Source organism: Rhinoderma darwinii, chromosome 7, assembly GCF_050947455.1.
Source record: "Rhinoderma darwinii isolate aRhiDar2 chromosome 7, aRhiDar2.hap1, whole genome shotgun sequence".
In the NCBI taxonomy this organism is placed as follows: Eukaryota; Metazoa; Chordata; class Amphibia; order Anura; family Rhinodermatidae; genus Rhinoderma; species Rhinoderma darwinii.
Window position 1 is genome coordinate 10951845 of NC_134693.1, and position 25564 is coordinate 10977408.

Consider the following 25564-nt stretch of genomic DNA (forward strand, 5'->3'; position numbering starts at 1 on the left):
TTACATTATAGAGGAGGTGATATTACATTATAGAGGAGGTGATATTACATTATAGAGGGGGTGATATTACATTATAGAGGAGGTGATATTACATTATAGAGGGGGTGATATTACATTATAGAGGAGGTGATATTACATTATAGAGGAGGTGATATTACATTATAGAGGAGGTGATATTACATTATAGAGGAGGATATTACATTATAGAGGGGGTGATATTACATTATAGAGGAGGTGATATTACATTATAGAGGAGGTGATATTACATTATAGAGGAGGTGATATTACATTATAGAGGAGGTGATATTACATTATAGAGGAGGTGATATTACATTATAGAGGGGGTGATATTACATTATAGAGGGGGTGATATTACATTATAGAGGAGGTGATATTACATTATAGAGGAGGTGATATTACATTATAGAGGAGGTGATATTACATTATAGAGGGGGTGATATTATATTATAGAGGAGGTGATATTACATTATAGAGGAGGTGATATTACATTATAGAGGAGGTGATATTACATTATAGAGGAGGTGATATTACATTATAGAGGAGGTGATATTACATTATAGAGGGGGTGATATTACATTATAGAGGGGGTGATATTACATTATAGAGGGGGTGATATTACATTATAGAGGAGGTGATATTACATTATAGAGGAGGTGATATTACACTATAGAGGAGGTGATGTTACATTATAGAGGGGGTGATATTACATTATAGAGGAGGTGATATTACATTATAGAGGAGGTGATATTACATTATAGAGGGGGTGATATTACATTATAGAGGAGGATATTACATTATAGAGGAGGTGATATTACATTATAGAGGGGGTGATATTACATTATAGAGGAGGATATTACATTATAGAGGAGGTGATATTACATTATAGAGGAGGTGATATTACATTATAGAGGAGGTGATATTACATTATAGAGGAGGTGATATTACATTATAGAGGAGGTGATATTACATTATAGAGGAGGAGATATTACATTATAGAGGAGGTGATATTACATTATAGAGGAGGTGATATTACATTATAGAGGAGGTGATATTACATTATAGAGGAGGTGATATTACATTATAGAGGAGGTGATATTACATTATAGAGGGGGTGATATTACATTATAGAGGAGGTGATATTACATTATAGAGGAGGTGATATTACATTATAGAGGAGGTGATATTACATTATAGAGGAGGTGATATTACATTATAGAGGAGGTGATATTACATTATAGAGGAGGTGATATTACATTATAGAGGAGGTGATATTACATTATAGAGGAGGTGATATTACATTATAGAGGAGGTGATATTACATTATAGAGGAGGTGATATTACATTATAGAGGAGGTGATATTACATTATAGAGGGGGTGATATTACATTATAGAGGGGGTAATATTACATTATAGAGGAGGTGATATTACATTATAGAGGAGGTGATATTACATTATAGAGGAGGTGATATTACATTATAGAGGAGGTGATATTACATTATAGAGGAGGTGATATTACATTATAGAGGAGGTGATATTACATTATAGAGGAGGTGATATTACATTATAGAGGAGGTGATATTACATTATAGAGGAGGTGATATTACATTATAGAGGGGGTGATATTACATTATAGAGGAGGTGATATTACATTATAGAGGAGGTGATATTACATTATAGAGGAGGTGATATTACATTATAGAGGAGGTGATATTACATTATAGAGGGGGTGATATTACATTATAGAGGAGGTGATATTACATTATAGAGGAGGTGATATTACATTATAGAGGAGGTGATATTACATTATAGAGGAGGTGATATTACATTATAGAGGAGGTGATATTACATTATAGAGGAGGAGATATTACATTATAGAGGAGGTGATATTACATTATAGAGGAGGTGATATTACATTATAGAGGAGGTGATATTACATTATAGAGGAGGTGATATTACATTATAGAGGAGGTGATATTACATTATAGAGGGGGTGATATTACATTATAGAGGAGGTGATATTACATTATAGAGGAGGTGATATTACATTATAGAGGAGGTGATATTACATTATAGAGGAGGTGATATTACATTATAGAGGAGGTGATATTACATTATAGAGGAGGTGATATTACATTATAGAGGAGGTGATATTACATTATAGAGGAGGTGATATTACATTATAGAGGAGGTGATATTACATTATAGAGGAGGTGATATTACATTATAGAGGAGGTGATATTACATTATAGAGGGGGTGATATTACATTATAGAGGGGGTAATATTACATTATAGAGGAGGTGATATTACATTATAGAGGAGGTGATATTACATTATAGAGGGGGTGATATTACATTATAGAGGAGGTGATATTACATTATAGAGGGGGTGATATTACATTATAGAGGAGGTGATATTACATTATAGAGGAGGTGATATTACATTATAGGAGGGGGTGATATTACATTATAGAGGAGGTGATATTACATTATAGAGGAGGTGATATTACATTATAGAGGAGGTGATATTACATTATAGAGGAGGTGATATTACATTATAGAGGGGGTGATATTACATTATAGAGGAGGCGATATTACATTATAGAGGGGGTGATATTACATTATAGAGGAGGATATTACATTATAGAGGAGGTGATATTACATTATAGAGAAGGTGATATTACATTATAGAGGAGGTGATATTACATTATAGAGGAGGTGATATTACATTATAGAGGAGGTGATATTACATTATAGAGGAGGTGATATTACATTATAGAGGGGGTGATATTACATTATAGAGGAGGTGATATTACATTATAGAGGAGGCGATATTACATTATAGAGGGGGTGATATTACATTATAGAGGAGGATATTACATTATAGAGGAGGTGATATTACATTATAGAGAAGGTGATATTACATTATAGAGGAGGTGATATTACATTATAGAGGAGGTGATATTACATTATAGAGGAGGTGATATTACATTATAGAGGAGGTGATATTACATTATAGAGGGGGTGATATTACATTATAGAGGAGGTGATATTACATTATAGAGGAGGATATTACATTATAGAGGAGGTGATATTACATTATAGAGGAGGTGATATTACATTATAGAGGGGGTGATATTACATTATAGAGGAGGTGATATTACATTATAGAGCGGGTGATATTACATTATAGAGGAGGTGATATTACACTATAGAGGAGGTGATATTACATTATAGAGGTGATATTACATTATAGAGGAGGTGATATTACATTATAGAGGGGGTGATATTACATTATAGAGGAGGTGATATTACATTATAGAGGAGGTGATATTACATTATAGAGGGGGTGATATTACATTATAGAGGGGGTGATATTACATTATAGAGGAGGTGATATTACATTATAGAGGGGGTGATATTACATTATAGAGGAGGTGATATTACATTATGGAGGAGGTGATATTACATTATAGAGGAGGTGATATTACATTATAGAGGGGGTGATATTACATTATAGAGGGGGTGATATTACATTTCAATCATGGGTTCTTATCTCTCTTTTTATAATCCCTAAGATCCTATCCTTTTGCAGCTGCTACTTGACATTGAGTGCGGATACTTAGCTTATTTGTAACCAGAATACCCCGGTCCTTCTTTTGTTACCAGTTTTATTCCATTTAATGTAAATTAATACTATTATTGCGTCCTAGGTGCATTAGATTACTTGCAATTATTGTCATTAAGTTTCATCTGCCATGTTTTTGCCCATGCTGCCAGGCCTTTCTGTAATATTTTCTACTCAAGCTGAGCTGCAATACCAGACACAACCATGGACAAGAATGGCGCTGTTTCAAAGAAAAAAAAAACCAGACTAATTTATTTAAAATTTCACGCTACATAAAGAGTTTTTCTAGTGCGACTTGCTAATTTTAAACTTTTGAGTGACAGCTGCAAAGCATTTCTCAAGACTGCAGCTTGATAAGATAAAATTAAAAAGTCGTGCTAATAAAGGCTCAGTCTTGAAAGTGCTGTCCAGGATTGGAAAAAACATGGCTGCTTTCTTCCAGAAACAGCGCCACACGCGCTCATGGGCTGTATCTGGTATTGCAGATCAGCTCCATTGAAGTGAATGGGGCTGTGCTGCAATACCGCACACAACCTGGGGACAGGAGTGGCGCTGTTTCTGGAAGAAAGTAGCCATGTTTTTTTCTAATCTTGGGCAACTGCTTTATAAGAGGTCTACCCCATGACCCACATTATTTATGGAATTATTGGGGGGAAAAAAACCCAAAAAAAACGTACCGGTTGTGGTAGACTACTGCCGTGTAAGCTTCTTTTGAAAATTCTGGACAACTTGATTTTCCAAAGATAACCTGCAAGAGCAAAAGGCCTTTAAAAAGGAAATATTCAAGCAGACGTCTCACCACGGACAACCATTATATGGGAGCCGACTCCCCACATCCATAATGGAGGGGGGGTCCTGAGCAGGACATATGGGCAGGGGTTGTCCTTCAATTAATTTTTTTGTTACTTGCTATTAGACTGCAACTTTCCCTATGCAGTCAGGCAAAAACTACAGTTATGTTGTGTGGTTACTTACTGGCAAGGCGTTACTGGGGTCTTCGCCGCTCATGAACTGCACTTTTACTGTTATGTTCCTCGCTGATCCTTGTCGATTTGCAAAATTAAGGCTTTGTGGATACACATATAGAATATTTCTGTAGAATTAAATAAAATAATAATTACAATATATATTTTACTGGTTGCCAATTGGGTCACATGATCAATCTCAATGCTGATTGGCTTAAAAATACTTGCTAACATTTGGTACAGAATAAAACGGGCCATTTTTTTTAACTTCATATCATATATGTCATATGGTCTCCAACCTGCGGCTCTCAAGCTGTAGCAAAACTACAACTCCCAGCATGCCCTGACAGAGACAGGTAGGAGACTACAGATTCAAAGAAATCGCTAAAAAATAATCCACATTTATTTCTCTCCATTTAAAAGAATTTTGCTGGGAGAATGCATGAGGAGGTGTAGTGATGGAATAATCACCACTAAAACTATACAATTTTTTTTTGCAATTCTAGAAATGTGCCTATAGGTGGCGCTGTGTTTCTAAAATTGAATAGAACTAATTTTTTTTTGTTTTAAATCAGCAATTTTTGGGTTCTTCTTTAGTAGGAAATGCTTCTTAAACAAACAGCAGACAATGTACCGAAGTGGTAAGAACCCAGACGAGGACGCAACGCGGTGACACGTGAACAGGGAGATTCTGCCTGTGCGATTAAACATGATGACCCAACACAAGAATGTCTTAAAGGAGATGTCCACCTTTGAATCCAATATTTTATAGCTTCAATGCATCGAATATAAAAAAAATAAAAAAATTAATTTTGCAAATCGTCTTGATTAAAAATGCTTCTACCGTTTTGCATCTACAGCTCCTATGCGGACCTTGTGTGTCTCCATGGTCACAGACTACAAACAAACCCTGTGTAGTCTGATCCTCCAATCGTGCTTCCTACTGTCACTTACTTACTAACCTACATACAGTAGAAAAGAGGACAGTAGGAGTGGAGGACACACTGCTGGATCAGACTACACTGGGTTTGTTTGCAGTCTGTTACCATGGAGACACAAGTTTACATGGAAGCTGTGGGCACCAAACGGTAAGAAATTTTTAATCAAGACTATTTGCAAAGTTGCTTCATTTTATGCAAAATTGGTTGTGGCCTTTAACCCCTTCCCGCCGTAGCCATTTTTTACGGATTTTACTTTTGTTTTTTCCTCCCCTCATTCCAAAAGCCATAACTTTTTTTTTTTCCTGACGATATAGCCCTATCAAGGCTTTTTTTTTGCGAGACGAGTCAGTGTTTTTAACGGCATTATTTATTGTTAATCTACTGAGAAACTGTAAAGAATTTATTTGTGGGGTGGAATGGGAAAAAAAACTGTGATTCCTCCATTGGTTTTTGGGATTTCAGTTTTACGGTGTTCATCGTGCGGTAAAAACGGCATGTTAACTTTATTCTGCTGGTAAATACGATTACGGCGATACCAAATTTATATTGTTTTTTTATGTGTTACTACTTTTATACGGAAGAAAAAAATTGTCCAAAATAAAATTTGTGTTTTGTCGCCACATTCGGAGAGCCATAACTTCTTTATTGTTCCAGCAATTGAGCGGTACGAGGGCTTATTTTTTGCAGGATAGGCTGTAGTTTCTACTGGTACCATTTTGGGCTACATGAGACTTTTTGATCACTTTTTATTCCATTTTTTGCGGGAGATGAGGTGAACAAAATACAGCGATTCCCTCATTTTTTTTTTTTATATGGCGTTCACTGTGCGGTTTAAATAATGTTATATTGTAATAGCTTGGACGCAACGATACCAGTTATGTTAATTATTTTTTTTTCTTTTTACATTGTGTTTGGGGGAAAATGGGAGTTTTTTTTACTTTTAATATTTTTTAAAAAATATTTAAAAAAGCCCCCGTTTCTAACCACTTAGATGGTGCGGTCGCTATTGACCGTGGCAGCTAAAGGGGTTAAACGAGGAGGATGTTGCCTGTTACACTGGAGTGTTGGCTGTTACATATAGCTGACACGCTCGTTCTAAGGAAAATGCTCAGCCCGTGAGCCCGCTCCTTATTCCGCACCTGACCTCCACCGTAAATATACACAAGGGAAAAGATGTCAGGAAGGGGTTAAAGAGAGTCTCCACCTAAATTTATTTTCACAAAAATATACCTTATATAAGTCCTACTAAGCCTCATTGCTTCTTATCTGCCCTCAGTTATGTGAAAATTCTGCTTTGAGCTGAAGACCCGACACAAACTGGTTGCTAAGAAGGTGATGCCTGACAACCCAAAGTAAAAGACTGTGGCAGTGTATCCATAGCAACCAATCTGTCAGACAGGGTTTAGATGCTCAGCTCAAAGCTGGAATGTCCCTGTAATGGCAAAAGAGAAGGTGAAGGGCGGTCAATGCAGCAGTCACATCAAATCATCTCCAGCTCAGGCTGCGGGATTAAGCCTCATGCACACAGCCATATTACTGCTCCGTGGAGTAGTACAGAGCCATAATATGGCACCCATACAGGTGCAAGGAGCGTCTCTCACCGTGGAGGACCTGGCACGTCCATGCATAGCCCAGACTATTAATTTCAGTGAGAATTGAGTAATACTTTGTTTTACCTGTGGTGGTGCTGTAGGGATATTGAGCAATCGCGGTCAGGTTCCCCCACAGATGATAGGTGATCGCTAGAGGTCCCAGCAGCAGGACACCCTGTGATCAGTTTATCATCATGGGAACCATCGAACAAAAAGGCAGACAATTCCTTAAACTTGGTCATACACCTACAGTACATGAGCAACAAAACTGTCTCCAGAGGTCGGCTACCAGGAGAAATGAGGATTCCCCGGGAGATAAATATCTCTATTTGTATCATAAGAGAGAAAGAGAGAGAGAAAGAGAGAGAGAAAGAGAGGGAGAGAAAGAGGAGAGAGAGAAAGAGGAGAGAGAGAGAGAGAAAGAGGAGAGAGAGAGAAAGAGGAGAGAGAGAGAGAGAAAGAAAGAGAGGGAGAGAAAGAGAGCGAGAGAAAGAGCAAGAAAGAAAAAGGAGAGAGAAAGAAAGAGAAAGGAGAGAAAGAGGAGAGAAAGAAAGAGGGAAAGAGAGAAAGAGAAAGAAAGAGGGAGAAAGAGAAAGAGAGAGAGAGAAAGAGAAAGATAGAGGGAGGAAGAAAGAGAGGGAGCAAAAGAGAGAGAAAGAGAGAGAGAAAAAGAATGAAAGAAAGTATAAAATACATGTATTTGATAAGCAGGGTGACATTATTTACACAAAGATCTTTAGAATTCCTGTCATGTGTGGTTTGGTAATATTCTGTCTGGTTTGCGGAAATGGTGACAAAACACGAGAAAACCCTCAATAATGGAAGGATTCAGTGATGGCGAAATACAGCCGCAAACACAGATGTCATGCAACTAACATGCTCCGACTGAGAGCGAAAACCAACAAATGACTGGTCAGACGTTTATAAGAAGTTCCACTTGAGATCCGTGAACATGCACAAGAGTACAACTCAGGGCCTAATATATAAAGGGGTTCTTTATATATTTAGACAATTTCTACTTGGAAGGGTCCCCTAAAAATAAGCAAATCATGAAGTGTCCTCCTGCTGGAAATCCCAGCGATCAGCTCTAATCTGTTGGTAAACCTGGCAGTAAGTGTTCAGTTTCTCTGCAGTGCCACCACAGGGGAAATGAAGCATTACAGTGTCCATCCATAGAAATGTGTTGTCTGTATAACACAGGACAGGACAGGTCCTCCAGAGAGAGAGACGCTCTATGTAACCGCTCTCCACTCTGACCAAGAGATGAGGATCCTGAACAGAGAATTCACTAATAGGAGGTATGGAAATAGGTTTTCTAAACTGGACAATTCCTTAACATAATAGTAATAAAACTGCTTAAGCCTTTGACTCTGATAAAAAAAAATGCAGCACATCGCGGCTTCCCTGATGCTAAAAACCATTCCTGATCTAATACTTCCCCGAGCTGAGGACTTGTTACAATTTAGTGTGTGGAACAGATACAATTGTAACAAACTCTCAGCTATGAGAAGTATAATATCTGCATGGGTTTGTCACCTCTGCATGTAAAGATGAATGTTCCCATGACCCCACACCCTCCAATATTAGTAATTATCCCAACGTGGGCCCTAAGTGACTGTCTCTATCATTACAGTAGATCTCAATCTCATAGAGGGCTCCTACCCATCCCTGTAATACAGACCACCAAAAACAGCAGTCATGGTAACAGAGCAGCAAGAGTCACGATTCCCATCATAACCATGTGGAACTATTAATCCAGCACCTACTGCTCGTTAACCTCTCGCGGAGGATACCAAGCCCGTGTTTAGTTTTTCCTCTAATTTTAGGACCACGTCTGACCGCCGACACGTCAAGGTTTTGCTTTGTGCTGGACTCCCACAAATGGTCTTGTTATAGATTTGGCATTATCACATTGTACTTTGAGTTATTTTTGAAAACGTGGATTAAAAACAAAATATCTGGGTTATCGCTACGAAGGGCAGATAAATATAACATTGCGAGGACGGTAAAAACAAGTCTACGAGGAACCGCTTATGGTTTGTTCTTTAAAGGGGCATTCCCATCATATAACGTGATGGATATTGCAAGGATATGCCATCACTTTGTGATCGGTCAGGGTCAAACTGCTGGGATTCCTCCCGATCCTGTGATTGAAGGGCCGCAACGTTGCTTTAGCACTGCAGCTCATTTACTGTTTACTGCTGGGACGCCACTGTGCAGGGAAAACGTAGAAGGGGACGCAGCATTAAATAAGCACTGCAGCCCCTATATTCTCAAGATCAGCGGGTGTCCCAACAGCGGACCCCCAACGATCACATATCCTTGCAATATGCCATCACTTTGCAGAAATAGGGCTTCCCCCACCCAGTCATAGAAAAAAAACTGTGAGTCCTGCTTTTCCCACCCACTCATAGAGAAAATCTGAATTCTTCTTCCCCCACCCATTCCTAAAGAAAGCCTGTGAGTCCTGCTTCCCTCACCCACACACAGTGATTGACAGCTTTTCTTGTATGAGTTTGTATACATGGGATGCGGTCAAACACTGTGTTTGGTTGAAGTAGCAGGATTCACAGGTTTTCTCTTTGAGTGGGCCGGGTAAGCAGGACTCAGAGGCTCTCTATATGAGTGGGCGGGGTAAGCAGGACTCTCAGGCTCTCTCTATGAGTGGGCGGGGTAAGCAGGACTCACAGGCTCTCTCTATGAGTGGGCGGGGTAAGCAGGACTCACAGGCTCTCTCTATGAGTGGGCGGGGTAAGCAGGACTCACAGGCTCTCTCTATGAGTGGGCGGGGTAAGAAGGACTCACAGGCTCTCTCTACGAGTGGGCGGTGTAAGCATGACTCACAGGCTCTCTATCAGTGGGCCGGTTAAGCAGGACTCACAGGCTCTCTCTATGAGTGGAAAGGGTAAGCACAGGACTCACAGGCTCCCTCTAGGAGTAGGCGGGGTTAACAGGACTCACAGGCTTTGTCTACAAGTGGGCGGGGTAAGCAGGACTCACAGGCTCCCTCTGAGTGGGCGGGGTAAGCAGGACTCACAGGCTCCCTCTGAGTGGGCGGGGTAAGCAGGACTCACAGGCTCCCTCTAGGAGTAGGGGGTTAAGCAGGACTCACAGGCTCCCTCTAGGAGTAGGGGGGTAAGCAGGACTCACAGGCTTTTTCTATGAGTGGGTGGGAATAATAGGACTCAAAGGCTCTCTCTATGAGTGAGCCGGGGAAGAGCAATTTTTATGTGAAAATACTGAAATAAGTCCTAGAAAAATATATATTCCTGAAGACCTGACAGATATAAGACCTCTAAGGCTATGTTCACACGGAGTATTTTGGGGGAGGAATATCTGCCTCAAAATTCCGTTTGGAACTTTGAGGCAGATATTCCTCTCCCTGCACGCCGATTTTCGCGGCAATTATCGCGCCGTTTTTCGCCCGCGGCCATTGAGCGCCGCGGGCATAAAACAGCGAGAAATACGCTTTCTCCTGCCTCCCATTGAAGTCAATGGGAGGTCGGAGGCGGAAGCGCCCGAAGATAGGGCATGTCGCTTCTTTTTCCCGCGAGGCAGTTTTACTGCTCGCGGGAAAAAGACGCCGACGCCTCCCATTGAAATCAATGGGAGGCGTTCTCGGGCCGTTTCTGCCGAGTTTTGCGACGCGGTTTCCGCGTCAAAAAACTCGGCAAAATACCCCGTGTGAACATAGCCTAAGAAGGATACATCTTTATTGTAAACTGTGTGTAAAAGATGAACCTGTGTCCTTATCCCAGGGACTGTACATGCGACAGGTCAAAATAACAGATTTAGGAAAGGGGCTACTCGGGTTCATCGAAGAACAAAACATTTTTTATAAAAAGGGCCAAGTCTTGTGAAAGGGACATTTGTCCTGAGAATAGGAGACATGTTTGTATGTCATAGTGCCGGGCCGGGCGAGCAGAAATTGGGTGAAAAGTCATGGAAGGAAAAAAAAAATGCTGCATCCAGTCTGTAATAAAGAGCAGATGTGACGGAAATATCTCAGTGGAAACGCTTCAAAGTCAAATAAACAGCAAAGAGGCGACTGTATTTACATTTCATCACGAATCCCGATTACAAGAAAATATTTAACAATAAAATGCGTAGGAATTTTTTTTATTTTTTATGTATTTGTTTTTTTTAATGTTTTTGTAAAGAAGTTTTTGGTAAGGTAACCCAATGGATATGACTCAGACAAAAAAATAAGAAAATTGCAGAAAGTTCCCCTTCTGTGGTATTTTTAGCATTATGCAACCCCCCCCCCCACCCCCAGGGCTGGAGTATAAATGTAAAGGGTACGAGGGTTACCAGACAACCCTGCGAAGACACCCCGGCCGCACAAAGCAGAACAGACGAGGACGGAAAAAGTCAGAACGGGAAGTGAAGAAGATCAAACAAGTAAGTAACGCCGCGCAAAGCATCACAGCCGACGGCGGCAGCGTATGATTGGGCGCAAGAATAATAAGACGTTCACAGACTTGTGCGCTAAAGAGGCTGTGTCATTAGAGAAACGGAGTCTTCGGTATGGCGCATGGAAATTAGCCGATCGCTGCGGGTCCAAGTCCCAGCAGACAGCTGATTTTTTTTTGGGGTGGCCACAGCCAGCCGGGCAGGAAATCTAGTATTACATGGTGGCCATTCAGATGAATGACCGTCTATATGATACATGGACACTCCGAGCCCGTCAGAATGGAAGCTGCTCTTAGACTGGATCATAGGAGGGGGGTCCCAAGTGCGGGACCAACCTCTATGATGTCCATATGCTCTAATAGGGCAGATTAATGAGGAGCGTGGGTAATGGGTGGGGGAGGGGTAAGAGGTCTCCCGTTCTAAAGATGTGCTGCTAAGGGATAGGGAAAGATAAACACGGGGTAAACCCCCCCCCCCCAAAAAAAGGCATCTTTTTTTCCACAAACAGCGCCACACCTGTCAATAGGTTGTGTCTGGTATTGCAGCTCAGCTTGATTGACGTGGATAGATTTGGCGCTGTTTTTGGAAGAGAGCCCCTTTACTGTATTCGTGGACGAGTAGAACTAATACGTTGTTTTCACAAGCACTGGATCATTTTTTTCTTTTTCTTTGCAGGTTGTTTTGCAATTTGGAAACAAAAAGACGGATCATCAAACTTTCTGGATTATCAGAAACTGCATTAAAGGAATTTTGCTAGAGATACATCCCAGGTAACAATGGCGCCTAAAAATTTGGTTCTGCCACCTTACATTTTATGCCTCTTTTCTATTGGGTTCTAGTACAGAGCTTATTGCCGGGTAAACTGGGAAAAAGTCAAACTAACCGAATAAAAAACTGAATTGGTGTAAAATAGTGACCCAGAGGCCGAATGCACACGATGCGGATTACGTGCGGTTTTGCCGTGCGGATTTGCGTGCGGCAAAACCGCACAGTAATACAGTACCAGCACAGTCACTGACATTCCAGGAAAGCTCATGCTGCGGTATTTTTCGAGATGGAAATTGACTCGCGGTGCGAATTTTCCGAAACGCGTCATGTCAATTTATCCTGCTATTCCGCATGCGAATTCTATCCCTCTAGTTCTACAGAAATATGCAGCAAAACCCGCAGTATGAAAACGCTGATAATTACGCAGCAAAGCGTAAAAAAACCCACTGAAAAACGCATCAAAAACCGCACATTCAAGTGCGTTTTTTTGCTGCGAACTTCTTGCGGTTTTGCTGCATATTTTCCGCAGGTAAATACTCAAACGTGCGCATGCAGCCTTGAGGTTCAGAATAGCGCAGCGTGCCAGTAAAAAAAAAAAAAAAAAAACAACAGACGACGGAAATATGACTGACCCATATAAGTAAAAAAAAAAAGTAAAAAATAATAATAAAATAAACAAATAAATAAAAGGAGGATCATAATTGATCACGAGGGATCTCCAATATCCGTCAAGGTCCTGTAAATACGGAAACCGCGTGACGCCAGTGTTTACAAAGGGATACAGAAACCTGGACAAAAAAAACTTTTTGCAATCAAAAAGCACAAACTGTATGAGCGCCCCCCCCCCCCCCCCTAACTAATGCAACAATACCGAGAAATCAGCAAATTCCTACCAAGTCTCCTTGAAGAAGAAGGGGGGGGGGGGGGTAGATCTTTACACATTCTTAAATAACGAGGGAGTTTACTATGTACAAAGGTCAGGCCGTCCCAGACGCCACCGCGATGACGATGATTGTTTATGCATTTGGATTATATCATGAATTACATTTTTTCATTTTTTTTTCCTCCAGGCTATGTTGTCAGCTCCGCCTTCCGGAAAGCAAAAAAAAAAAAAAAAGTTGGGCAGAGGTTACATTAGTTCATGCGTCTTGTTTAATTATCAACCCGCGCAGTGTCTGCGCTTAATCCCTGCCGTCATATATATATAGCTTAATAGTCAGGCAGGACGGACACACGAGCAGCAGCAGATCCCTCAGCAGCGCGATGAAGGTCTTCATCCTCTTCCTCCTGCCCTTGGTCTTCTCCGCGTCCATTGAGAAACACGAGGAAGGCCAGTTCGATCCTTTACCCGCAGAATCCAAATCTCGGTTCGCCATGCTGGACGACGTGAGGATCTTGGCCAACGGCCTCCTGCAGCTGGGCCACGGCCTGAAGGATTTTGTCCACAAGACGAAAGGGCAGATCAACGAGATTTTTCAGAAGCTCAACCTGTTCGACAAATCCTTCTACGACCTGTCGGAGCAGACCAACGAGATCCGGGAGAAGGAAGAGGAGCTCAAGGAGAAGACGTCCAGGTTGCAAGAAAACAACGAGGAGCTGAAAAACCTGTCGAGTAAAATCTACTCCCAGATAGAACATCTCCTGCAGGACAAGGTCCAGCTTCAGGCCAAGATCGTCCGGCTGGAGGAGAAGCTCAATCAGATCTCCGAGGGCCATCAAGAATCCCAGGACCACAAAGAAGTGGCCGCATTGAAAGTAAGTGTCTCCACCTATCAACAGTAGAGTTGCTTAAATCAAGAAATCGCTTAAAGGACAATTCCCCAATAGTGTTAATATCAGAACCAATGCCATTGGCTGCAGGCCATGCTGGGAGTCGTAGTTTCACAACAGTTTACGGTGGTCTGGAATCCACATTTCTATTAGATAAATCCTGCAGCTAAAGGAATCAGTATTGATCATAGCCTTACACTATGGAATTGTCCTTTAAGCAATTCTCTGCTATAGTCTAAACTGGGAAGGATGTGAACACCAATGAACATCTGCTGCGGATGATGAAGCGTCGCGCTCGCTGCACATGTCCGTCATAGCAAATACAGTCCAATAGTGACATGATGTGCCATGTTATGCGGCAGCGGGGGATGGGTCACTGCTAGTCTAGGTAGATTTGCCATTCAGGAGACAGGGAAAGCGGAGTGTCAGCTGTAATGGTGGGTTCTATTGGTTGTACTCAGCTTTCCCAGATATGGACAAAACTAACGAAGGGCTACATGGAACGTATAGACAATTCATATGTAAGAAACGCTGCATACAAACGTTAACCCATCTGGAAACCCCTTTCCGTATGTCCCTATTAGGGCATAATGACGTCATAAACGGGGATCGGACGTCATAAACATTGATCAGACCCCCCTCTGAGCCAAAGCAATCCAAATGGCACAAATCTGGTAACCACTGCGCCCAGTCTTGTCGGCAATACAGAGGTTACTGAACCAGTCTGTCCGGATGATCATTATATGCCAACATGATAGAACTAGTGTGCTCGGATTATGCCCAGGTTAATCCAATCAGAAAACCACCAAACTGGATAATCCGCTGCTCTCTGTACCCGGGATTAGACTATAATAAAAGCAATGTGGAGGCGGAAAACTCAAATCCATCACTGCGCAAGCTAATGCCCTCTGTTATCCACCAACATTAGAACGTATCTAATATAACAATCCAATACTACAACACAATGAGCAGCACAAATCCCACTCCTGTGCTGATAGCTTGTTACAATGTATCAGTGCAGGTGAAATGTATCAGTCTGAAGTCCAGGCTGTTCAGCTCACAGAGGATTGTGTAGACTGGATACAATTGTAACAAACTCGGGAGATGTTCAGGTGCGTACAGGTTTTCAGTCTCTGAATGTTTACGTTCACTGACAGCAAGCAGATAGTTTGAACGTGGTAATGAATTAAAGGCTGTGTGCACTTTTGAAAACACAAATATATATCTCAGTGTGATTAGTGCAACTTTGTAATGACTTTTTATTCAAAATGATTTTTACTTTTTGAGATACAGCTGCTTTGTATCCTGTATCCGTCAGATCAGAGGGACTGACGGGTTTAGTGTCAGCGGGTCCTGACCGTTCATAACTTAGATGTGATAGATTACAGGTGGATCCTGCGGGTCAGAAACACTCAGGACCCGCTGGACACTGAACCCGTCAGTCCCGCTGACCTGACGGATACAGGATACAAGGCAGCTGTATCTCAAAAAGTAAAAATCATTTTTAATAAAAAGTCATTACAGAGTTGCACCAATCACACGCCCCAAAGTATATTAGAAAGTTGCATAACTCCGTATATAAAGATTAAAGTGCAGGTTCAGCCTCAGTAAGATTCGTCGTGAGTCCCACAAAGTTCCGTCACTTGCTCCCCTGTATAACATTGCGTTGCGTCCGCCTCCAGCTGGGACTGGTATTATAACCTGCCCTTGTATCCGTAAATTTGGCCTCTTTCCTGCAGTCATATCACTTGCTCCTTAGCAATAGACCAAAAACGGCCATATTGTCAGCACTCACCGCTATTTACCACTGTTCGAGGTGCGTCGCTAAGGAGCAACTGACATTCAATTGACAGAAGAGAGAGAATTTGTTGCGTTCTATCCGATAATTAAAAGGGGTTGTACAGGATTAGAAGATCATGGATGCTTTCTTCCAAAAAATACTCAATGGAGCCGAGCTGCAATACCAGACCCAACCTGCGAACAGGTATGGCGCTGTTTTTGGAAGAACGCAGCCATGTTTTTCTAATCCTGGACCACCCCTTTAATTAAAAAACAAAAGACAAGAAAAAACATAATAGATTAACATCAACCACCAAAACTTTTGTGTTCCAGCAATACGTGGAGCAGCAAGACACGAACATCCAACGTCTACTGAAAGTCGTCACAGATCAGAACGTGCAACTGGATAACCAGAACAGCCAAATCAAGGATCTTGAAGACAAGGTAACGATCCGAAATACACGTAGACACTTTCCATATCCCACCCCTGTCCCCTGTAACCGGCGGTGGCGGCCAGATTGCTGCCGGAGTCATTATTTGTGTCACCAGACACTCAGGATATTCCTGCATGATGCAACACTTTCTGATGACATCACCAGGTCTTTTGGGGTTGAACAAATAGCACTTTTCACCCCAAATCTAGCCACTTCTATGTTGAGTCATTTCAGCATTTAAAGGTACAGTGTTATCATTTTCAATTCTACAAACAGGAAGCGGTATGTAGAAGAGATCTCCCTTTCTGCTAGGAGTAGTAGTCCTGTGGTCTCTGGCGAGTGATGTCAGATGTCTGTAATTAAAGGAGTTGTCCAGGATTAGAAAAACATAGCTTCCTTCCAGGAACAGCGCCACACCTGTCCATGGGTTATGTCTGGTATTGCAGGTCTGCTTTATTCAAGAGAATGGGGCTGAGCTGCAATACTACATACAACCTGTAGACAGGTGTGGTGCTGTTTTTTGGAAGAAAGCAGCCATGTTTTTCTAATCCTGGACAACCCTCTTTAAGTTCTGGAAAATACAGCGAATATTTAGCGTGAACCCGTCTCTTCCAGATCAGCAATGTCAGCATCGTCGACACTAGGAAGAATTCACCGGGAAGCCATAAAGTCGACGACCAGTTGTCCTTCGACTCAAGCAACGCAACCGATTTGATGCAGGATCCCAATGGTAAAGATTTTGTCGCATTGCTCACGCGTTTTAGGCTAGGGCTACACGGCGACTTTGGTCGCGTGACATAGAAATCGCAATTAATGATTGTCTGTGGCGTCGCTAAAAAAACAACATTTTTGGTCACATATATTGCAAGCGACTTTTACGGCATAGACTTAAATGTAAGTCGCATGCGACTGATTTGCGGCATGGCAGCGATTTACGTGCAACTTTTTTTAGACAGTGTTCTTGTGCGAGTATCACGCGACTGCGACTCACGATTTTTTTCATGACCTTTTAAAGACCGGTCGCACACAAGTCCCATGCAATTTACATGGCTGTCTATGAGAAGCCGTGTAGTGTGCGACTTGTGACCTAAAATCCGGCAAGTATTCCATTTTGCTCTGTTTTCCAACTTTCTGAATACAGCCTGCAGTGTAAAGAATGGAGGTTTTTTTTTATCCTGGTTGTTACAGCCATGTATAAATATTTATTGCAATAAAAGCTTTATGTATATTCGTATATCCCTACTAGACTACAGGAGAAGCTGTAAACACATACACAACCCTGGACATAGCAATGGCAACCAGAATGAAAACCCTCCATTCTTTACACTGCAGGCTGTATCCAAAGAACTGGAAAAGTATGCAAAAAAAAACAAAGTTTAGAAATATTACAATGTTGCTTTTTTAGGTCATAACGTATAACAATGATTACTAAAAGTCAAATCTCTCCATGTAACGTTCCTGACCTCCATGTTTTGCAGTTTCAGACCATCGGCGGGACTGCAATGACATTTATAACCAGGGCGAGCGGCTGAGCGGCATCTACACCGTCCGACCAAACAACAGCACAGAGTTCAGCGTCTACTGCCAATTTACAGCAGGTAAACAATGAAACGGACCGCTGAAAATCTTCCCAAAATTGATCAGAATTTTTATATTGGACATACAAGGGGGGACCCAGTCCAGGGACCACTCCATGTATCTGCTGCACTGGAAAACTCAATGCTTCAAAGTGGGGATTGAATAGTAGAACGGCAAAACTTGTATATAAAAGAAACAAAAAAAGAATAGTTGGGAATGGGGCAAATACCAATTAAAGGTTGTACATAGTGGCGTCTTTCCTCCGGAGCTGAACTCCCATCATATCGTCCAGTTATTACACCTGCAGCGATAAACTCGACTCATATTTGCAACAATAGGAAACATTTTCAGATAGAAAGGTATTCCGGTCATTGTAGATGTCTATGCGTGCAATGTCCCTTAGGATAGGTCCAAACGGAGCGGTCCTGAAGCGGCCAACAACGGCGCCGGCACATGTTCGGAGCGGCTGTCAACTAGCCTGTTAATGGCTGCGCATTATTGCAGGTAAATTGGCACTTTACCTGCAAAATCCTGTGGCCATAAAGGGTGTATTGATAAATAGCTGCTCGATTTTTGCAGGTAAAGGGCCGTTTTACCCGCAATAGCGCGCGGCCATTAACAGGCTAGTTGACAGCCGGGCCGATTATGGAGCCGGCGCAGTTGTTGACCTCATTGCGACCCTGTCAGGACCGCTCTGTTTGGACTTACCTTTAGGTCTTATTCAGACGAACGTGGGGAAACTCGGACGTGAAAGACGTCAGTTTTTCACGTCCGAGTTGCCCTCGTGCGCGTCCCGTTTTCACGGATCCAGATAGACTTGAGTCTATAGTGGGATCCGTGAAAACGGAAGAAAATAAGACATGTTCTATTTTTCAACTGACCCTTCACACGGTCCATTGAAACAACGGCCGGGTGAAGAGCCCCATTGAAATACATGCGTCTGTGTGACGGCCGTTGTCTTAACGGTCGTCACACGGACGTATTCTACGTTTGTCTGAATAAGGCCTTACTGACAAGCGTCCCGATAGTAAAGCCCTATTCACACAAGGGTGTCCGATTTACGTCCGCAAAAAAACACAGGCCTTTTTTCATTCATACGACGTCCGTGTTGCGTCAGGGTGGTTTCTGCGTGTCATCCGTTTTTCTCGCCCGTATTTCTCATCTGCGCGCACTTCCTGGTTTTACTTTTTCTCTGCATTTCTTTAGTGACTGAAGCGTAAAACACAGACAGCACACGGATGTTGTGGTCCGTTGTTTTCTCGCTCCCATTCAATGGGCAACGTGGTCCGCAAAAACGGACCAAAATAGAATACGCGGCGAGTTTCACGCAACGGACACCAGCTCCGTGAAATAACATGGACGTGTGAATAGCTCTATTGATTTCCGTTGGTCAGCGTGCTGTCCGTTATTTAAACGGATAGCGCACGAACGTGAAACGGGCTCATGCGAATAACGCCTTAGGAATATTGTAATTCTGGACGGATTAGAGGTAAATTTTCAAATCTACTGTCAGCTCAAAGCATTTATATATATATGAAACTGTGTATATTGAGAAGCGGCATCTTCCTCACCTTCCAGCAGCCTGTACTTCCCATCACTGCCTGTAGGCTCTCGGTACGGCTGGTTTCAAACGGACCCATTATTGTGACTAAATTAAACTTGTCTGAACGCAACCTAAATGTTCAGAAACCTCCTCAGTCAACCAAAAAATCCATCTATAGTAATACAGTAAATAGAAGACAAGGAGGGAGAGGAGGGGGGTGCAGCTGCAGGCTGAGGAACAGCATGCTGTGAGAGGGGGAGAAAGAGCAAAATTATGTAAAAATATGGTAAAAGACCCACTATATGCAGGTTAGATAGAATTTCGAGACACTAAATCTAATACTCATCTTCAACCAAGGAGTCACTGAGATATAAAGCACTGCCCGTTGTATGTGCCCTTCAGCTTACATTAGACCTAAATCATCCTTATCCCTTTAAGACGCGGCATGGACGGTTATCCAGAGGAGGACAGATGGATCCGTGGAGTTTAACCAGACGTGGGAAGATTACGCCAAAGGCTTTGGTGACCTTGGAGGTGGGTTCATCGAGTAATGTCGCGTCTTACTTATTAAGAAAGTGAATATTCACATTGCCGGAAAAGTAGAGCTACAAATCTTGAGAGTCGTCCTCCCCTCAAAAATGATATTCACATACTTCTTGATTATATCAGCACTTGGGAAAGCTGGGTGACCACCAATAAGCATTACAGCTTCCACAGGGGTGATCACCCAGCTCTCCCAGACTTCTGAATGGCACAGTTGCCTGTGATTTGCCATCAGGAGTCTTGGAAAGCTGAATGTCAACCCCTAAGGAGCTTGTAACCCAGCTTTCCCTGGGAAGGATAATAGGAGGGAATGTTCTTTCAAACGAGGCAAACCAACTTAACGAGCCCATGACCCGCATGGCCCCATATTCTGCATTTCCTCTTACTGTATTACACACAGATCACCCCACCTGCCGTCCCTATTGCATCACGGTCCATGTAGACCAAAAAAAAATAATCACATATTTATCTAAAGAGGCACAAAAGCGTCCAAACCCATCGTCCAACCCCAGAGGGCCAATCACTGCGGGCCGCTGCCGGGTCAGACTGAAACGCCTTTATTTACACTGGTTAATAAATCACTGCTCTCCGACCCAAAACTAACTGATGTAACTGAACTGTACCCGCCTGGGTCAAACCTCCCCCCCCCGCCACCGGGGGGCGACGTCCACCGCACGAGACTGCTATAAATATAGATTCATTCACATAACTCTGTGCTGATGACTATGGCTTCGTTAGCAAGTTTGGGGGATGATCATCGCAAATTTTATTTCAAAATCAATTTACATTTAGGTGGGCAAGACCTATAGCTCTGTTCAGCCTGAGCTTGCTGGTTCATGAATAGAATGCAAGAATGACAAGTAGAGACTGACACTGGGAAAAGGAAGAGAGGAGACAGTAACAATGTAGACATATGCATTCAGGGTTCATGGAAAGCTGGGTGATGTCCCCTATGAGCACTGTCATGTGGGTTTCCCCCGGCATAAAGGGGACAGCTCATATCCTTTCTTGCTCCAGCAGAGCTTACAATCTAGATGATCTAGAATCTAAATTCCGAAGCAGAACCAGATTAATGGGGTATTCCAGTCTCAAGAAAAACATTTTACTCTTTGTGTAAGGTTCTACAATTTTCCAATATACTTTGTGTATGAAGTCCTTACTGTTTTCAAGATCTCTGCTTGCTGATTCAATAAAAACCTTCATTTTTTTACCTGTCTTGCTCATGGGATGGACACACAGGTGCGAGGCTCGTTACAAGACAGAGCTCTGATCACTGTACAGTAACGAACCGAGCACCTCTTCAACGACAGCAAGCAGAGATTTTGAAAACCATCAGGAACCGATACAGAAAGTATATTAGAAAATGTTTTTATTATACAAATAACAACCTTTATTGGCGGACACGGTGTTACACCTTGGCACATTTTAGGGGCACCTGTGATTTGGACCTCTCTTCCGTCCCTTGTGGATTTATAGCTTTCTCTCATTCTCTAGGTGAATTCTGGCTGGGTCTTAAGAAGATCTTCATTCTATCGCAGCAAGCGGATTACATGCTGCACATAGAGCTGCAGGACTGGAAGCACAACAATCGTTTCGTGGAGTATTTATTCACACTCGGAAACCAAGATACAAGCTACACGCTGCAACTGTCCCAAGTGCTGGGGAACATCCCGAGCGCTCTGCCGGAACACACCCCGCTCCCCTTCTCCACCAGCGATCACCACTCCCAACATCTCAAGTGTCCTGCCGAAACGTCATCAGGTAATGGCCAGAACACAGCATCGGCCTCTGTAACATTCCACCATCACTCCTGCCAATCCTATGTATGAGCTCAACGCCCTCACAGTACAATAGTGACATGGCGTCCAAGTGACGGCGGCGATCCGACATCGCGGGTGTGAACAGTCGGCAGGCCATAGATCTGTATAATACCTACACAAAGGGAAAAGTCGCTTTATCTAGTGACCTTGTGACTTTATATGATATGAACATAATAGGGGACGCTTTAAGAACGGATACAGACCAAAGTTTTCTGAACCCACTGATGTTGGCGGGACGATTAGACTATTATGTATGGGGGTGCCCGACTCTCCCCAACAGCAGATGTCGCGGGAAAGCAGGAACGGGCATGTTGGATTTCAATAGCCAAACTGAGTGTGCATGTATATGGGCCGGAAGCCATCTAAAGGCCACCTTAACCCCTTACCGATATTTTCCGTAACTGTACGTCATAGTTGGCGGGACTGTGTAGAAAGAAGCGGGCTCATGGGTCGAGCCCGCTCTATACGTTGCGAGAATCACCTTGCACTATCGGCCGGGATTGGAGAAAACGCCTATCCCGGCCGCTTAACCACTTTGATGTCGCGGTAAATAGCGACTCCGTCACCTCACTGCCCCCCCCTTATGATTGTGGCGTGCCGATGGTTCTCGTGGCAGCCTGGGGGCCTAGGTCTGCCACCTTTCTGCTCCTATTAAGCCCTGTCTCTAGGAGACGAAAAAGAAAATATGTAAAAAATACTTTTAGTAATAAAAAATATAAAAAAGTAAAAAAATAAAATTAATTAATTAATTTAAAAAAAGTAAAAAAAAAAAAAAAAGTTGCCCATTTTCCGCCAAAGTAATGTCAAAAAATAAACATAAATCGGTATCACTGCATCCGTAAAAGTCTGAACTATTCTAATATAACGTTATTATACCCGCTGAGTGAACGCATTAGCTCCCCCCCCAAAAAAAAATGGAATTTTTTTTTTTTTTTAATCATCAAAAAGTTGCATACACCCCAAAATGGTACCAATAGAACTACATCTCACATCGCTCCGTCGACGGAAAAATTTCTAAACAATTTCTTTTTGTGTAAAAGTAGTACTTGATGATAAAAAATATATAAATTTGGAAATCGTATTGACCCGCAAAATTGAGTTAGCGCGTCGCTCTTGCCGCACGTGAACACCGCCTAAGGTACGATAATTGGTGCCGTTACAAACTCCAGAAACAAGCCCGCATACGGCTATATCGACGTAAAAATAAAAATAAATGGTGACTTTTGGAAAACGGGGGGGAGCGGGAAGACGGACAAAAATGAGTATGATAATGATGAATGTTATTTGATGCAGGTGGATGGTGGAAAACCTCCTGCGGGGGAACCAACCTGAACGGAAAATACAGTAAACCCAGATCGAGGGTGAAAGGAGAGAGACGACGGGGGCAGGGCTTGTCCTGGAAACCAGAGAAGGGCAGAATGTACGCGCTGCGCTCCACCAAGATGATGCTCCACCGCACCGACCTGGAGAACTTTGAGTAGCGGGAAGGACTTGGGATGGTTCTCCAGGGACACTTTGAATGGCGGCGGAGGAGCAGACCACACAGATGAAACAAAAAGGACTTTTTCGATACCGGGTGACGAACGTCAGACCGTAATGGACTGTTGAGACCATTCCATGTGGAGTGTAGACGGGACTGGTCCACATCAGTACGAGCCGCTGTCCATGACCCAAAAGGGTTCTTCATGACCCATCACTAGGATACATGGGGCCACACAGCAGCGCCAGACCACCGACCAATGACTTATTATAGAGGGAGAAAGTTACTCATCACTTACAGAGTCCATCAACTTTAACCCATTATTTTCCCACTACGTTGATCCAGGAGACGGCGAACACAAAAACCGCTTTCCGGTAGACGCCATTTTTAATACGTACCATAATATGCAAGCGAATATTGTATAAACCACCGCACAATCCAAGTGACTAAATGTTATAACGAACTAACCTTAGTAGCAGCTATAAGGTATTAAATCATGCCTGAAAACGTAGCAGGCGAGAAAAAGTCTGGATCCTGATACCCTTTCCATTTGAAAGTCGCCTTCAAGATGGCGGCATCGCTATATTAAAGGGGTTGTACAGGATTAGTAAAACATGGCTGCTTGCTTCCAAAAACAGCGCCGCACCTGTCCGCAGGTTGTCTAGGGTATTGCAGCTCAGCCTAATTCACTTCAATGGACCTGAGCTGCAATACCACACACAGCCTATGGACAAGAGTGGCGCTGTTTGTGGAAGAAGCAGCCGTGTTGTTCTAACCCATACAGATTTTTTGGGTGGTTCCAGACTTTTTACTCGCTAGTAATGGGGGGGGGGGGGGGGGATTAAATTTAGTGTATTGAAATATTTAAAGGTGCCTAAGATTGTAGGAGACCTCGATTTCCATTGTATTTATCTAGCGTTTCGTTGTAGTCAGACTGAAGCTTTAAGCAATGGCGGCTTAAATATCTCTGAGTCATATTGACTTCTGTACTGTAAGCTTATTATATTAATAACCGCAGCTCTCGCAGACACCGGACACACATCAGGCTTCTCTGCAGGTTTTTTATGGTATAATTGTAAGATTATTATTATATGGACATTTATAGATTACATTGCTGGACATTTTTCATATGTTTTGTGATAATAAAGATGAGGCAATAAACATTCCATTGTCTAAACTTTCTACGGGTGTCGTGTGTGCCCGTCCTGTCCATTACCAGGGGCCAAACCACTGCGGGAGAGAAGAACGGAATATAGAAGAATCACATCTAAAAGGGAATGGTGGCGGGGACAGGCGGGGACAGGTCTCTCTCCAGTATCTGTATCTCTCCCTCTAATGTTTCTTCATGTCTCTCGCTCTCTAATATCTCACCATCTTGCTGTTTAATAACCTTCAAACTCTCTCTCTCATATATCCCGTCTGTCTCTCGCTCTCATATCCCGTCTCCCTCATATCCCGTCTGTCCCTCTCTCATATATCCAGTCTCTCTCATATATCCCGTCTCCCTCTCATATATCCCGTCTCCCTCTCTCTCATATCCCGTCTGTCCCTCTCTCATATCCCGTCTGTCCCTCTCTCATATATCCCGTCTGTCCCTCTCTCATATATCCCGTCTGTCCCTCTCTCATATATCCCGTCTGTCCCTCGCTCTCATATCCCGTCTCCCTCATATCCCGTCTGTCCCTCTCCCATATATCCAGTCTGTCCCTCTCTCATATATCCAGTCTCTCTCATATATCCCGTCTCCCTCTCATATATCCCGTCTCCCTCTCATATATCCCGTCTCCCTCTCTCTCATATCCCGTCTGTCCCTCTCTCATATATCCCGTCTGTCCCTCTCTCATATCCCGTCTGTCCCTCTCTCATATATCCCGTCTGTCCCTCTCTCATATATCCCGTCTGTCCCTCTCTCATATATCCCGTCTGTCCCTCGCTCTCATATCCCGTCTCCCTCATATCCCGTCTGTCCCTCTCCCATATATCCAGTCTGTCCCTCTCTCATATATCCAGTCTCTCTCATATATCCCGTCTCCCTCTCATATATCCCGTCTCCCTCTCTCTCATATCCCGTCTGTCCCTCTCTCATATATCCCGTCTGTCCCTCTCTCATATCCCGTCTGTCTCGCTCTCTCATATCCCGTCTGTCTCGCTCTCTCATATCCCGTCTGTCTCTCTCATATCCCGTCTGTCTCTCTCATATCCCGTCTGTCTCTCTCTCATATCCCGTCTGTCTCTCTCTCATATCCCGTCTGTCTCTCTCTCATATCCCGTCTGTCTCTCTCTCATATCCC

At 42.8% G+C, this 25564-nt stretch overlaps 2 protein-coding genes across 17 annotated transcripts in view; one reads left to right on the plus strand and one right to left on the minus strand.

The window, feature by feature from the left end:
- The window catches only part of DOCK7 (dedicator of cytokinesis 7), a 126673-nt gene that overhangs the window by 67808 nt on the left and 33301 nt on the right, over positions 1–25564 (minus strand). For all 16 annotated transcript variants that reach the window (XM_075832748.1, XM_075832747.1, XM_075832742.1 and 13 more), the window contains exons 15-16: positions 4623–4740; positions 4325–4395 (exon numbers count right to left, since the gene is read on the minus strand). In XM_075832748.1, the coding sequence (XP_075688863.1) occupies positions 4325–4395; positions 4623–4740 (189 nt within the window). The remainder of the gene's footprint in view (positions 1–4324; positions 4396–4622; positions 4741–25564) is intronic.
- ANGPTL3 (angiopoietin like 3) lies at positions 13422–24105 on the plus strand. Its single transcript, XM_075832731.1, has 7 exons — positions 13422–14081; positions 16209–16319; positions 16925–17039; positions 17788–17907; positions 19869–19964; positions 21468–21734; positions 23087–24105. Exons 1-7 carry the CDS (start codon positions 13590–13592, stop codon positions 23272–23274), a joined length of 1389 nt encoding a protein of 462 aa, XP_075688846.1. The 5' UTR covers positions 13422–13589; the 3' UTR covers positions 23275–24105.